Raw genomic sequence first — 16543 nt, 5'->3', positions numbered from 1 at the left:
TATGTACCCACAAATAGTTTATTTAGTCATGTAAAAAATGTATACATAAAAATGCACAAAATAATTTAAAATAAGTCCCCAGCGAGAAAATAAACCCTTCTCCCTCTTGGACTGTACTAATATATTTTATATTTAATCAAAAGAGTATGATTTCTAACATGCTAACAGTTACCAATGAGATGTTAAAATTATTGGTATATTGTATGCAATTCTGTTGTATAGTTTTTTGCATGCATAACATTTTAACCTGACATATGAAAATCTTATCCAAAATAGAACCATGTTACCAATAAAAATTAAATTGAAAAACTTCCTTGATTATCCAGATTGATTCAGTGTCCTCTATGTCATTCAGATGATCAAGATATGATGCTTTTAGTTGTACACTGTCTATTTCTCTTTGACCAAAGAGTTTCACTGCACAATGACAAAAATGCTGCACCAGTTTTAAATTAGGTTTTGTTTTGTGACGTGTGAAACTTTGTCATTTCAGGGACACTTCAACCATATTATGGGCTTCTAGAAGAAGAGAGACTGCAAAGCAGCAATGTTCAGTTTGTTTTTAAAACGTAAGCACATGCACGTGTAAATGCCGTACAGCTGGATTTCTGTACGCACCCATTCAATTAATGTGGATCTAGATTTATTATACATTATGTAAAATTCTGTGCGTTATGTTGTATTTTGAATATAAAAATCCATATTCCTTTGTTTTTATAGTTTAAGAAATTAGTTCAAATAACTTCCATCTTGATCCTTCCTTCCTACTCCCTCCCAAAGGCTCGTCACGCAGGCTAGTGTTTCATTCAGACGTTGGTGGTTTTAGTAGTGGGTAAAGAAAGTCATGAAAGTAGATCTGATTTTGCTTTGTTATAAGAGTTTAGCTAGCCCAATGTTGGTCCAATCCTGCAAACCCTTAGTCCTCTTGCTCCACTTTCTGTTCCTTTTGGGACACTAGTAGTGACCATCCTTGTGCTCAGATGAGAACAGGGACTGCATTTGTGGCCCAGCTTTTTCTAGAAGCCCGTAGAGAGTGACAAAGCAGAGGTTCTCTTTACACACACACACACACACACACACACACACACACCCCTTCTACGCCTGCACAGAGGCCAATAACAATCTGGTTTTACGCTAGCACTTTTGTTCCTCACCAAAAACATATCCCCCATCCATTTTGAAGAACTTTCCACTTGTTTATAAATGAACACAGTTTTACACACACACCTATCTCTGAAAGAGAAATACTATTTTTGCAGCATTCCAGCATGTGAAATTGAATGGTAACACCTGTGCAATGCAGTTCCTTGTTCAAAGCTGCCAAGGACACAACCAGTTTGCCACTGCTTGACTCTAGTAGGGAAGACTCACTTGTTTTCCAGTTGTTGGTTTGGTTGCTGGATCTTGGCCACTGCTGAAATTGTTTGAACATTATTTTAAATCTCCATTTCTTGGCAGTATTAATTATTTATATTTCATTTTTATCATATGTATTATATTAAAACGTTTTCAGGAAACCTAACATAGGGCTCAATAATGCCAGCAGAGTGAGGATGAGGGGTGGGTGCACTGTCCCAGGGGTTGCTCTGGGAGAAATTCCCTAGTAGAAGGTTCTGGAGCAGAGGAGGTATGGCCAGCATATTGGGCTCCTGCCTGGGAGGCTGATGGGCATATGGCCCAAACTCTTCCAACTCTCTTTTGCTGTGTCATACCCCAGAAGGTGCACACAGAGAAATCTCTGAGCTGCAGTTGTGCCTCACTGCTGCTCAAGGGAGGGCTTCCTTTAGGCAGCCAGTCAAACAGTTTAGCCCAAAACAAAGATTATGGGCCAGATCTTTCACTCTAGTTAACCTATGATCAACACAGGACCCGAAGAGGCAGTAGGGCAGAGTTGGCATTGGAACAATATTCTGCCTCTGCAGTTCTGGGGGCATCCAGGGGCCAGTTCAACTCCCAGAGCAACTTAGAACTGCAGCCCTGAAGCCCAAGTACACCAGGCTAGTATTAGCCCTCTAAGGGCTAATATACAACCAGGGATTGACAGGGCACAAGACATTCAAACCAAGTCCCCTTCAACCTGCTAGAATGCCCTTTGTGTTGGGTGGAGGTAGGAGGAGCAGGTGGTGTAGGGCTGGCTGTTTCTTAAAAATATATTAATCTTAAATAAATTGATATCACACTGATGGACAGACACCATCTAAAGAGCAGAGGCAGACAGGTAATAAGCATGACTAGGCATGAGTTTCTCTGCAGTAATAGTACAAGTAGATGGTCGAAGGTACAAAGGCATCTGAAAGTTCAGTTACTGCACAATGACTCAAACCCTCTTGTGTTTTATTAAGTAAGGTCTGGTCCACACCTAAAGTTTATGTCCATCTAGCGATATCACTCCTGGAGTGTGAAAAATTCACACCCCTTAGAGATGAAGTTAAAACAGTTTATGCCCCCGTGTAGAAACCACTAGGTCAATGAAAGAATTCTTCCATCAGCCTGGCTGCTGCCTCTCAAGGGGTCGCGTCTCTACAACTATTGAAAAACCCATTACCTCACTGTAGCAAGTGTCTACACTTCCGTGCTACTACAGCACAGCTGCAGAACCATAGTTGTGCCACTACAACACCAATAGTGTAGCTAATCCCTAAATGTAATCATGGGTATAACACTGTATAGCTAAAGAAAAGATAAGGCTAAAACAACAACATGTAACCAAAGAAGAGATGGGGCAAAAGCAGCCTTGACTCTCCTCAGGAATGAGTTTGTGCCAGTATATATTATAGCAATAGTGTGTCACCAGTTTTAAACCATTGGAAGATATGTCCTTATGTATTATCAGTTTGGAGAGATGCTTATTTGTTAACAAAGATATGAATTCTTTCAGTGAATCATCGATAACGTCCATGCATATTTCTTCTGTTTGGCCTAAACTGTTGATCTTTAATTCTGTTATGAGATGTGGCAAAAATGAAGGTCCAAGTATTGTTCACTGTGCCCTTCATCATTTTATATCATGTTCCCGCTAACTCTTCTTCCTTCAGGCTATACAATACTTGGTTTCTGTAATATCTCACCCTACAGAAATCACAAGGATTGGTCCCAGTCCTTGGCTGTATTACACAGGGTTGATTAAGTTATACTAGTGTTTGATTATAATGGGTTTTTTATCACTGCTGCTGCACAGTGGGAAGGTATTTCATTATGTTATCCACAATGACTCACAAGTTTTCATCCTTGGACTATACTGTACCTGTTGAGCCCAACAACATGAGAATTTTAGATTGTTATTACCACTCTTGCTTGTAACACGAGCATGGGCCTGTTTCACCATTGCCCTCTATCTTGTGTGGTCACTTACAACAGAGTAGAGGACTAATATGCTAGCAAATCAGATTGGTAGCATTTTACATCTCTTTGCACTGTCATCCTTTAGTGTTTCAGTGATAGTGTTATTCATCTGAATAGACTTATATGTACTTATGCTACAGTTCAGAAAGTAAAGTAGATAAAATCATAAAAACTGGACACATTTCAGAATAGGTTGTAACAAAAATAGTTAATATACAATTATATTTTGCACTGTATAGCAACAGTATGAGACGTCTGTATTTAGGAACAATACTAGGGCTGTCAATTAATAGCAGTTGACTCATGCGCTTAACTCAAAATATTTTTTTAATCGCGACTAATCACAGTTTTAATCGCACTGTTAAACAACAGAATGCCAATTCAAATGTATTAAATATTTTTGGATGTTTTTCTACATTTTCAAATATAATGATTTAAATTACAATGTGTACAGTGCTCACTTTTTATTATTTTTATTACAAATATTTGCACTGTAAAAATGATAAACAAAATAAATCATATTTTTCAGTTCACATCATACAAGTACCATAATGCAATCTCTTTATCATGAAAGTGTAACTTATAAATGTAGATTTTTTTGTTACATAATTTAACTCAAAAACAAAACTATGTAAAACTGTAGAGCCTACAAGTCCACTCAGTCCTACTTATTCAGCCAATCACTAAGACAACCAAGTTTGTTTACTTTTATGGGAGATAATGTTGTCCACTTCTTATTTACAATGTCACCTGAAAGTGAGAACAGGCGTTCACATGGCATTTTTGTAGCCAGCATTACAAGGTATTTACGTGCCAGATATGCTAAATATTCATATGCCCCTTCATGCTTTGGCCACCATTCCAGAGGACATGCTTCCATGCTGATGCTGCTCGTTAAAAAAATAATGTGTTAATAAATTTTGTCTGAACTCCTTGGGGGAGAATTGTGTCTCATGCTCTGTTTTACTCGCATTCTGCCATATATTTCATATTATAGCAGTCTCAGATGATGACCTAACACACGCTGTTTGTTTAAGAACACTGTCATTGCAGATTTGACAAAACCCAAAGAAGGTACCAATGTGAGATTTCTAAAGATAGCTACAGCACTTGACCCAAGGTTTAAGAATCTGAAATACCTTCCAAAATCTGAGAAGGATGAGGTGTGGCACATGCTTTCAGAAGCTTTAAAAGAGAAACACTCTGATGCAGAAACTAAAGGACCCGAAGCACCAAAAAAGAAAATCAGCCCTCTTCTGGTGGCATCTGACTCAGATGATGAAAGTGAACATGCATCGGTTTGCACTGCTTTGGATCATTATTGAGCAGAACCCATCATCAGCATGGACGCAAGTCCTCAGGAATGGTGATTGAACATGAAGTGACATATGAATCTTTAGCGCATCTGGCATGTAAATATCTTGTGACACCGGCTACAGCAGTGCCATGCGAACGTCTGTTCTCAGTTTCAGGTGACATTGTAAACAAGAAGCAGGCAGCATTATCTCCTGAAAATGTAAACAAACTTGTTTATCTGAGTGACTGGCTGAACAAGAAGTAGGACTGAATGGACTTGTAGGCTCTAAAGTTTTACATTGTTTTATTTTTGAATGCAGGTTTTTTTGGTAAATAATTCTACATTTGTAAGGTCAACTTTCATGATAAAGAAATTTATATGAGGTAAATTGAAAAATACTGTTTCTTTTGCTTTTTACAGCCCAAATATTTGTAATAAAAAATAAAGTGAGCACTGTACAGTGTTCTGTGTTTTAATTGAAATCAATATATTTTAAAATGTAGAAAACATCCAAAAATATTTAAATAAATAGTAATCTATTATAGTAAAACAATGCAATGAATTGCACAATTAATCACTATTAATTTTTTAATCACTTGACAGCCCCAAACAGTACTATAAAACTGTTGAAGAAAAAGCTCACCTATTGTGAACTGATCTAATCTACTGTGCTTTAACAAATTAGAGAATGTCCTTCCAGCCTATTTCAACCCTCACCTGCCACTGTGAGTTTGCAAATAGCTTTGGGTAAACCAGTTGTCTACCAGTTCACATAATACATATGATTGTTGTAAAATATGGAATGGTTGTATAAAGCAGAATATGGTGTTCCCTTCTGTTCCTCAGAGAAGGGCCCATTAAGACTTGCTTAGACCTTGCCTGCTTAGACCTTGCCACTTCTTCATGAATGAGGAATGTCATTTTAACTTTTGCATCCTCCCCTCTTACCTTTCCATGCCAATTTTCTCTAGTCCTTTAAACACCATACATTATTACTGTGTTTTAGTTCTGGATATCATCTAATTCTCTTGCCTCTAAAGTAAACCTTGAGACCTGAAAGCACAATTTGCACTGAAATTATAGATCATTACAGATCTGCATTTTTAGTCACCTTATAACTCTGATACATCCTCCTTTTTTCAGAGTCTACAAAACAAACAGAAAAAAATTGTCAACCATTCCTCTGATGCTAATCTACAGTCTTGCTTCTTTTGATAGGCATTGGTGGCTTTACTGTACATGAAGTAGGTCCTTCAGTAATCAAGGTTTTATCAAAATTACTTCTCAGATTAATTCACATTGTGAAAGTACATTCATCCTAACTTTGTAATGGCATCTACTAGCAATCCCCTTAATACTTTTTTTCTTAATGTAATTTACAGTAAAATATTGAAAAGCTTCTGGGATGTAAAATTATAAGAGGAAGGTATGCTGCATATTTTTTAAAATCACAGCAGCCTAGGAGTGCCATTTTACCACCCATTGTTTTGAACTTGCACATAGCCAGAAGCCTTAAAGTTAATTTAGCCATGTTCCTGAGGATGCTACTAGATGTTGTTTAATAAAATACTTCTGTGTAGATGCAAATCCAGCTTTATGTGTCATGTCCATAACCATTTGTGAAACACCTAGTATAGTTAAGCATCACTTTCTTGGGCCCTATCACATTCCCAATGAATTCAATAGCGAAGTCCCAATTGTTTCATTGGGAGTAAGACATGGCCCTCTAGGTGTCCCTGATGTTCTTCCCTTGGCCTTTTCACAGGTCAGTCACTGTTATTCAGTATCCGATACTAACTTCGGCTGGTTCTCACTGGAAACAATGTAATTTCTCTAGATTTTCATGAACTACAGAATATGTAAAAGTCCATTGCAGAAATTGAGTGGGTGACTTTTCATTTCCATATCTGAAGCTTTAGGGCAACTCTGGGCTGCTTTGTGGTATGTTTACATGCCAAAATTGTTTTTGAAGTTTTTCCCCCTATGGAATATGGAATGTGTGTCTAAACAGGCTGGTATGAAAACCTTTTGAAAATGAGATCTTTTAATATTTTAAAGACATAACATTAGTAATTTTTTTTAATGTATTGTATTTGTCATCCCGTTCCAGGCTTGCCATCAGTCAGAATGGTAAAGCTGTTGTAATGGGTACCGACAAATACAATACAGATTTGGAGAGGTAAGCATTCTTCAGAGAAGACTTGTGTTAAATCTGCACTAGAACCACAATATTATTGTTTTGAGAGTTTTCCTTACCATATAATATATCGCTGTGGTATTTTGATTTTTTTGGTAATGTTATATACACTTTATATTTCCTAATGTTTATGCTTTTGTACACAAAATAACCTGTGAGAGGTACGTTTGAATGTGTATAGCAATACACAGACTTGTTTTCTGGTTTTAATCCAGATATAACTGATACAATCTAATATTTTTATCTGATCTTTTTTAACTTTGTATTTTGTAAATTGCTGCTCACAAAAGCAGTAACATTAAACCCCATCTTGGCTTAAAAGTGTGACAGTGACTGCTTTTCGTTCACGTTCCCATTCATAATCAAGTTACACTCTTCAGATGGCTGAAACGTATAGATAAATGTACACCATTTTTATTTTGTACACCACTGTAGAGCTAAGTGCCATTTCCCCATCCCATGCCAGACAGTTCAATCCCTGGTCTTGTGTAATCACATATGAAACTACTAACATTTCAAAACAAGCTCACTTCACTCAAGCTCTGTTTTAATAAAGTCCCAAACAGCATCACCCCACCTACACCCTGAGTCAATGGCAAAAGAAAATATCTCAGCAAATATACATGAAGCCTTCTATCCTAACTTTCCCCTTACTCCTGGTTTCTTTCAGGACTCTTTCTAGACTGACACCAGTCTTTTAGTCTTCACCTCAAACTTAGTTGCTCAAGATGTTCTATAGTGCCTAGAGAGACCTACAACAGGGCTTCTCCTTACTGCAGAGGCCTGCCAACTGCCATTTTCTTCAGGTCTCCTCAATCTCCACAAATCTCCTGCTCGCTCCAGGTCTCTTATTACACAATGAAAGGGCTTTATATCCCTGCTGCTTTCCCCATCATTGTTGCAAGACCTAAAGACCTTGGGAAATTACCAGTTCCAGAATGCCTTGTGCCTTGTTTCCATCCACACAGAAGTAGCAGCTGGTCTTTGAACCCCTCTTTAGCAGGCCAGCTCTATAGACTTGTAAATCATGTCTGATAAATGAGAAAATATTTTTTTTAATGGTGTATTGACTTGCATACATTCCAGTTCTGATGCAGATTTCTTTAAAAAGGAGATCTAAGAAAGGGAACATTAAAGGAATTATACTTATCTGATTTTTACTATTTTAAACTTATATCAGAGTATTATTTATTTGTATTATTATAACAAGTAGGAGCCCTAATCATGGACCAGGACCCCCCAGTGCTGTACAAATGCAGAACAAAGTCCTGAAAACTCACATTCCTGAAAAAGGAATAACCTTACTTAAGAAGTTAATATTTGAAGCCAAGATGGGTGATACAGGGCCTGATTTTCATCATGTCGCCATTTACACCTGTGTACAGTGGATGTAAGATGCTGACATCAGTGCAAGTTAATCATAGAAATGTAGGACTGGAAGGGACCTTGTTAGATCATCTAGTCCAGTCCTGACTCAGTGCAGGGGACTAAGTATTATATAGACCATCCCTGACAATTTGGTTTTGGGCTATTTTGGGGGTGGCGAGGTTGTTTTTGAGGATTGGATGAAAGATTCTAATTTGGCTGCATTTTACATCCATTCCGCATTGATGAAAATTGACTACACACTATTCAAGATAAGAGAATCCGGCCTCTACTACTGGCTTGATGTCTGATTTGAGCAAGTAAGAGGGGCTGATCCAATGTGAGAGTGAACATGAAAGGGCCAGGATGAGAATAATATATTTTTATGTTAAAATAGAGTTTACTCAAAAGCTTTCTTTTGTTTGTTGGGACGGGATAATTAGGAACAAACTGTATTGGCACACTTATTTTACTTGGCTGGATGGTGCTGGTCATTCATGAAACTGAGTCATCAAAACTTAGATTTGAGGGAGTAGACAATTAGTCATTTTCATGGGATGGTTGATGCCAGCGGGTGAAACTAAGAAATGAATACAAAAAGTTATAGTATATTTGAAACTTGAACAAGAGTCATGCTGTAAATTACCAAGCTGACCTTTTACATGCAAAACCAAAGCAATCCTAATGCTGATAAACCTATCACTGGCAATACTATAAGAAAACAATGGAATTGAAGTATATTTGTCCTATATTAAGTCACATTTCAATAATTTTGTTTTTACATTAATTTCAGATTTAAACGTAAAGTGAAATAATAGCAAGTCTAACATTAGGACTCATATCTTACCATTAATCCACATGGAATGCCCGCTGAAGTTAATGGGAATTTTGTATACATACTATCGGCAGGATATAGTCCTGATGAGTAGAATTTCCAGAAGTTTGACTGATGCAGCAGATATTATTTTACCACAGTTATTTCTGAAAAGAAAACTAACACGTGTACTAATTGCATTATAGGTGCTATTCACTTGCTTAAGTACTTTGCTGAATCAGGGACCGAGTGAACATGCTCAGCCCATGAATTAATTTTTTTGTTTATATCACACTTGAACAAAAGCATAAGTGGCCAATGACGTCTCAAAGAGTTTTGCGGCACTGGTGAGGTGTCCTCAAGTATTTTCCAAGTCCCAGTCTTGCTCTTTCACACACTGACTGAACTTTCCCACCTTGTTTTCCCAGTTACTAAGGCCACCACAAAAAGGACGCATCTGTATCAGATACATACAGCTAAAAATCAGAGAAGGAAAAGTACAAAACCCAAAAATCTTGTGATGAGGTTCTGCCATCCAGGGTTCTCCACATCTCCTTACCTAACGTGAGCCTCTAGAGTACCTACAATGGTCTCTGAGGCCACAGTTTCTACAGATTAAAGGAGTAGCTATGCCAAGGTAATGCTAAGGGTCTAGCATCCCTAGTTCTCCAGACCTTTTTGCAAGTCTTCATGCTAGAAACAGTCCAAAAGGAAAACAACACATAAAAAGCTAGCTGCAGGGGGTTTTTTTCTTTTTTTTAAAGCAAGTATTAAAGTTCCTTCTATACTGCCTTTTAAGGTCAAATTGGCTATTACTGAAGTCACTACTGATGTTTGAGCCTAACCTAGTGTCAAAACCTGTGTTGGTTTTTCCATTCAACCTTAGATCTCCTCTGACTTGAATGTATTGTTAGAAGTCACAGACTTTGTAGTTATGTTGCTTCAGAATCTAGTATTTGGAAAATAATATTCAAAAGGTGGTAGGAAAAGATCCAGTGTATGACTTGTGTTAAGAGAACTTCCTGGTTAAGATTTTCAAAGCAGTGCATTTGCCCTTTTTTAAGGGAAGATGTGTGGCTAACTCCACTGCACTGCTTTGAAAATCTTAGCTCCCATGGTTATCTTCAGATGACAAATTGTTAATAAGAATGAAAAAAATTGTTTAACATAATTTTAAGAACTGCTTATACATCAGGCCAACACAACTGACACTAGCAAATCATCAGAAGTTATTTTCGCCCATTAAATTGAAGTTCAGAATATTTGAAGACCATTTGGTGAGCAATATCTCTTTAAAAATAAATAATAAAATCTTCAAGATCATGAGTCTATCAAGGGATTAATTAAAGTCAATGAAGAAATGTTCGCTCTCTGAGGTGCTTATTTTTCTTCCTGTCTCAAAGACTCTCCTAGACTTGATTCTTTCTCCTGTTAAACAGATCATCCAGATATAACTCATGTATTTCACATACACTCAGGGTGAACAGTGTAACAGATAAATGGCGTGAATTTGTAACCTCATTTTCAAATGGGCCTACATAAGCATTTTCCTGTGTTCAGATCTCTTTGGCAGAGCTGGAACAGGCAGGTGGGAAGACCTCCACCACCTTCTGTTTTAAATACAAGAAGCATTTTTTTGACCTTACCTTCTCTAATATAAAAGTATGTGTATTAGTGTCATTTATTTAAAAAAAAAAAAAACTCCCCTGCACACACTTCTCTCCCTTCAGGAAGGATGAGAGAACAAATGCATGGCAGATGTTAATCATATTGCTTCATGCATTACTGGAAGGTGTTTAGATACTCTATGAACAGAGTGTAAGAACCTGAGTAGGACAGAATAAAGGGAGAGAGCGAGTCTGTGGCAGCTGGACTTAAAGTTGGTAGATCATCATTCAGTGCCTATTTCTGGATTAGAGTGCCTAAATTTAGACACCCAAGTTTGAAACTGTTGCTTTGTTCTTTCCTATTCTTAATTAAGCAGTGTTTCTGATTTTGAGTTTTCTAGTTATAGTTGTGGCCTTCTGGAAACCCTAGGTAAAGACTTGTTTGATGGTTGGGGACAATGTGGAGGATGGGGTCTTCCAATATAAAGGACTGGCTCTTTTTTGGACCCACCAGATATTGAATTAGCTTCTGGTGTTGATACTATTTAATGCCATGTCTTGATATGTATGTGTGATTATGGTGGTGTTACTAAAACAATGTAGGAATCACTGCATGATATTTGCTTGCAACACAGGGTGTCATTCATGAGTTATACATAAATGGCAGCTTTACATATTTAAAGAGAACATGGACTGCTTCATATCTGAAGTATGTTTCCCAGGAGATACTACCACCATTTGATCTATTTTGATTTAATTTTTAATTTTTACATTTTAATCAAATGGTAGTATAACTCCTTTGGGAAAACATACTTCAGTTATGAAGTATTCCCTATACTAACCTTGAGAATCTTACACTGTACTGTCTCATCTGTAGGTGGTCTTTTTATGTCACACATAATTAAAATGAATTGCTGTTTGAGAACCATACAACTGCATACAGATTTATGAATCTTGAGGCACCTCCATTCAGATACAAACAATGATATCAGAAAGTGTGAGCAGATAAGCAGCATGAGGACGGAAGTGGTAAGTAAGATGTTTGCTGATGAATACTCGTTACCTGGGCCCTGAGAGAGTAGACCAGGTGCACAGTAAAACGTTAAAGAAAGAATGTTTTCTGGAGACAGATAATATTCAGTGTGGTTACATTATACTACATTTTGCTGTAGAGCACAGTTCTGTCTTCTATATTTAAAATATTCTAATACCTTTTTATATACTACAAAATGGCTAATATGTCACCAGAAAAAAAAATTGTGAAATCGGATTTACTAGGAAAATGTACTTTACAAAATCTAATGCAACTTGTTTGTATCAGCCTACTTTATCAGACTGTCTCAGAATATGTGAATGTATATTTGATAAGATTAGAGAGTAGCAGGGATCAGAAAATAAGACTACAGAATTTGCATTCACATTTTCACATATCTGAAGGACAAAATGTCATATTTATTTTTATATTTGGTTTTGATTCTTAGTCACATCAACGTTGTCCATAACACTGATTTGTGACTATGCATTACGTTTTACTTTCATTATAACTCTTGTGACATATTTCCAAAAATGTGAGCTTCAAGAAAAAGGCCTAATTTGAATAAGCATAGCTAAATTCTTTGTCTAATAAAAATAAACATAATATAGTTCTGTATCATGTAAAACATTCTGTAAAACCTGTGTAATAAGCAGTAGGAAACAATGTAGTAAAAAGTAAAAGAAAATGTCTCTGATCTTTGAGTATGGGAATGTTTCTTTCTAGCAAGGGTTATTTTTAATGTATAATAAAATATCTGTGAAGTTACAGGCAAGGCTGCAGATGGAATATTGACCTGCAGAAGCAACGGGGTTTTCTGAATCAATAGAACTACCAATGAGAAGTCAACCTGAGATTTTCTGGTGCATAAGTTCATAATATGCCATACAGCATTGGTGTTGCCATAAGTGATTGCAAATAAAGGCTGCAAATAGGTGTGATGGTTAAGCATTAGGGGCAACTCTTAGGAAGCACTCGAAGTATCTGTCAAAATCTTAGAATGGTAACGCACAACCAACAAGGCCTCTTACTGTTTGAATCATGGTCTATCTAGACCATATGCGATGAAGCAACACCATGCACTCAGTCATCTGGGAGTCAGCTTCTCAGGCCACAACATCCTGTTTGGCCATTTACCTGCAGGGGAATAGTAGCCACAAATGGCATAGCCTAACTCTGTGCACAGCACTAGCATCCCTCCATGCTGCTGTCCTCACACCACTTCAGCGACCCACTTACTCTCATTTCTGTGCTTAAGTTTAAGGTGAGTGATGAAGCCAACCAGTGCACCATGTTGTCTAGGACTCCTGCTGCACACAGCAAAAAGACAGTCTCTCTAATGTTCCTGGATCTGCAGATCACTATCAATGCTTATCCTTGTCCAATATCAAAAACATTTGAGAATCCAAGCCTCTAGAAACCATCTCCTATCTAGTCCCCCATGTTCCGAGGTCATGATGACATTGCTCAAATCCACTGTGCGCTCAGGTCGTACAGTGATGAATGACCTAGAAATGCCTATGTAAATATATTGACTCTAAAGGTTAAAAAAAGTGTGTCTAAAGCATGGCAACTGGATACCTAGCTAAAAGTCATCTTGGAGAACGAAAGAACATGATGTTAAAAGTTAAGGCCCTGATTCAGCAAGGTACATAGGCACATGGCTATTCATGGGATTTGAGTCTCATGAGTAGGCAGATGCTATACTCACGTGCTTCAAGTCTCGTATATGCTTAAGAACCATGCCAGAGCGGGGCCTTATTTAATAAATAAAGGTGTTTCCACATAAGACAAGAGAGTGGAAACCATGTAACTCCCTCACAGTCTGCCCCTTCCTCTATAAAACCTCAACCCAATGTGGATTGGACCAGGGGGAAAATGAAGAAAAACCACTAATGAAATATAGACACACATGCATGCATCTTACTGCACACAGAAAGTCATCTGCACATTATAAAAAGCCACTAGCTAGAAGACCCACTTACAGCCAACGTCCTATTATGACGTTCTAATTCACACAAAATCAACTTCCTCTTCCCTAGCAGAATATCCCCCCACAATATCACACTTTCCCTCAGTCTCACTCATCTCCATGCCCATAACATCCAATTAATACAAAATTCACACAAAATCCACTGCATCTCCTAAAATAAGAATATAATCCTTTAAACTGGAATTTGCAACAAAGGGAGTGACATACACACTGGGCCAAGACAGCGCCTAACAGAGTCTTGGGGCTTGGTTTGTCTATGTACCATCATTGTAAACACAGACATTATAGAATTGTACTGGCGCAACTGAGCAGAATTTGGTTGACATTATAAACTGCAAAACCAGTTCCCCCTAAAATGTTAGATAAGGAAGCCCTGCTTCCCCCACCCCCAATGTCCTATGGATTTGTGCATGTGTTATTTTTTTTCACTCACTTCCACCTATCAGCAGCAGCAGGCTTCCTCATAGATGAGTAGCTCTGATGAGTCTTCTACTCTCTAATAAGATCCATCCTATTAATCTCTCCTCTATCTGGATGGTGAACAGCTGCCAGGAGTTGTCTATGTTAACAAGTACGGTTTTTAGTGACTCCTACCTGGATGGTGCTCGCAACAGTAGTCTGGGCTTTGAATGGTGAGCAACCCTAGTTATTTGTGTTGTACCTTTAGTTTTAAAATTATATATACCACTGGGAAGGACACATTTTGGAAAGTTAAAAAGGGTTATTGCAGGAAAAGAGTATAGAGCAGTACTCACTCTTATCTGACCATCTAATCTATAATGAAAATATATAAACGTGCTGGGCCAGATGCTCATCTGGTGTAAATTCACATAGCTCCATTGATAGCTTTTCTGTGTATCTTAAGTTTGTAAGGTTACTTGTACCAAGCCATTGTTCTTCCCAGGAGAACGGTTTCTGACTATGTGAATAACCCTGTACTCAAGTATCTACATATTCAGAGCATCACAGTCTAGTGAGTCTGTGAAATTAGGGGGAATAAATGCAGTGTGTATATTCAGTGTGCCATCTGAAAAAAACCCATATGAGTTTATGTCTAAATTAAATTTCTTCAAACATGTCAAAAGTATTAGTTCTCATTCAGGACTACATAATTTAATCAGATGAAAATAAAGCCACTGTGAGCTATCTGAGCTCAGAACATTTGTCTGAAAAATGCCTGACCAGGTGAAAGTTTTTTATTTCACAAATGGATAACTCAAAAAGGCTTAACTGATTTCATAAGATTGTTCAAAAATATTCACTTCTGAGCTAAAACCAAGTATGAAAAACTTCAAAGCATTGGATTATTTTTAGATAAGGACTCTGAAGAGAGGCCTTGAGTGTCATTTTAACCTTAGTTATAATGGGCAGGAACTGTTGTTACTATAATATTATAAGGATTGCTAATAATAAATGGGTGGGAAATTCTGCTTAATCGAACATCACATATATTCGTAGTTAGCTAACCATAACATGTACCTAAAAGGGAAATTGTTATAATTCTATTTTTGAAAAGATCGTGGGAGCACACTCAAAAACCACTAATCTTTCACTGTAACCAATCTATGACTTTTCTTTAAGAAAAGTGGAAAAATGTTGTTCTCTGACAATTTTATAACTTAAGTGTTGATACACACAGTGTAAGGTAATTCAGTTAAGATTTTAACCAGCAACACACGTCACTATTGTGGCTAGGTATTTAAGATTTGTATTAGGTAATTGTCATAAACAGATAAGTAAGAGTTAATAGAACAGAAGTACTTCATATCTCTTTTGCCTGTAAAGGGTTAACAAGATCTGTGAACCTGGCTGTCACCTGACCAGAGGACCAATCAGGGAACAGGATACTTTCAAATCTTGAGGGAGGGAAGTTTTGTGTGTGCTGTTAGTTTTTGGTTGTTGCTCTCTCTGGGGGCTCAGAGGGACCAGATGTGCAACCAGGTTTCTCTCCAATCTCTCCAATACAGGCTCTTATAAGTTCAGAATAGTGAGCACTAAGTAGATAAGGCGAGTTAGGTTATGTTTGTTTTCTTTATTTGCAAATGTGTATTTGGCTGGGAGGAGTTCAAATTTGTATTTTGCTGAAAGGATTTTAATTTGTACTTGTATACTTAGGCTGGGAGGGTATTCCCAGTGTCTATAGCTGAAAGACCATGTAATATATTCCATCTTAAATTTACAAAGATAATTTTTACTGTTTTTTCCTTCTTTAATTAAAAGCTTTTCTTGTTTAAGAACCTGATTGTTTTTTTATTCTGTTGAGACCCCAGGGGTCTGGGTCTGGATCCACCAGGGAATTGGTGGGGAGAAAGGAGGGAAGGGGGAGAGAAAGGTTAATTTATCTGTGTGTTAGGATTACTTTCTCTCTCAGGGAGAGTCTGGGAGGGAGAGAGAGAAGGAGGGGAGAAGATGAATTTTATTCTCTGTTTTAAGATTCAAGGAGTTTGAATCACAGTGATCTTCCAGGGTAACCCAGGGAGGGGAAGCCGGGGAGAGGCAACGGTGAGGGAAAGGGTTTACTTTCCTTGTGTTAAGATCCAGACGGTCTGGGTCTTGGGGGTCCCCAGGCAAGGCTTTGGGGGGACCAGAGTGTAGCAGGCACTGGAATTCCTGGTTGGTGGCAGCACTGCAAGTACTAAGCTGGTAACTGAGCTTAGAGGAATTCATGCTGGTACCCCATCTTTTGGATGCTAAAGTTCAGAGTGGGGAATTATACCATGACAGTAATGTTTTAGTTATAGCTGCCAACTACTGTTTCTAGGGTGCCCAGACAGCAAGTGTGAAAAATCAGGACAGGGGGTGGGAGGTAATAGGAGCCAATATAAGAAAAAGACCCAAAAATCGGGACTGTCCCTGTAAAATCAGGACATATGGTCACTCTACCTGTTTTTTAAA

At 37.7% G+C, this 16543-nt stretch overlaps 1 protein-coding gene across 3 annotated transcripts in view; it reads left to right on the top strand.

Moving 5' to 3' along the window:
* C7H10orf143 (chromosome 7 C10orf143 homolog) overlaps positions 1 to 16543 on the top strand; it is a 46550-nt gene that overhangs the window by 13508 nt on the left and 16499 nt on the right. The window contains exons 4-5 of one of the 3 annotated variants that reach the window (XR_004001260.1): positions 494 to 569; positions 11500 to 11651. Coding sequence is in view for 2 of the 3 variants with exons in the window: in XM_030569501.1 (XP_030425361.1) it covers positions 494 to 523 (30 nt within the window). In the remaining variant the exon portion in view is untranslated. Of the gene's footprint in view, positions 1 to 493; positions 570 to 5242; positions 7158 to 11499; positions 12328 to 16543 lie in introns of those variants that run through there. The other 2 variants (XM_030569501.1, XM_030569502.1) reach the window with 2 other exon arrangements.

Source organism: Gopherus evgoodei, chromosome 7, assembly GCF_007399415.2.
Source record: "Gopherus evgoodei ecotype Sinaloan lineage chromosome 7, rGopEvg1_v1.p, whole genome shotgun sequence".
NCBI classification, from domain to species: domain Eukaryota; kingdom Metazoa; phylum Chordata; order Testudines; family Testudinidae; genus Gopherus; species Gopherus evgoodei.
This window is presented reverse-complemented; position numbering and strand designations above follow the sequence as displayed.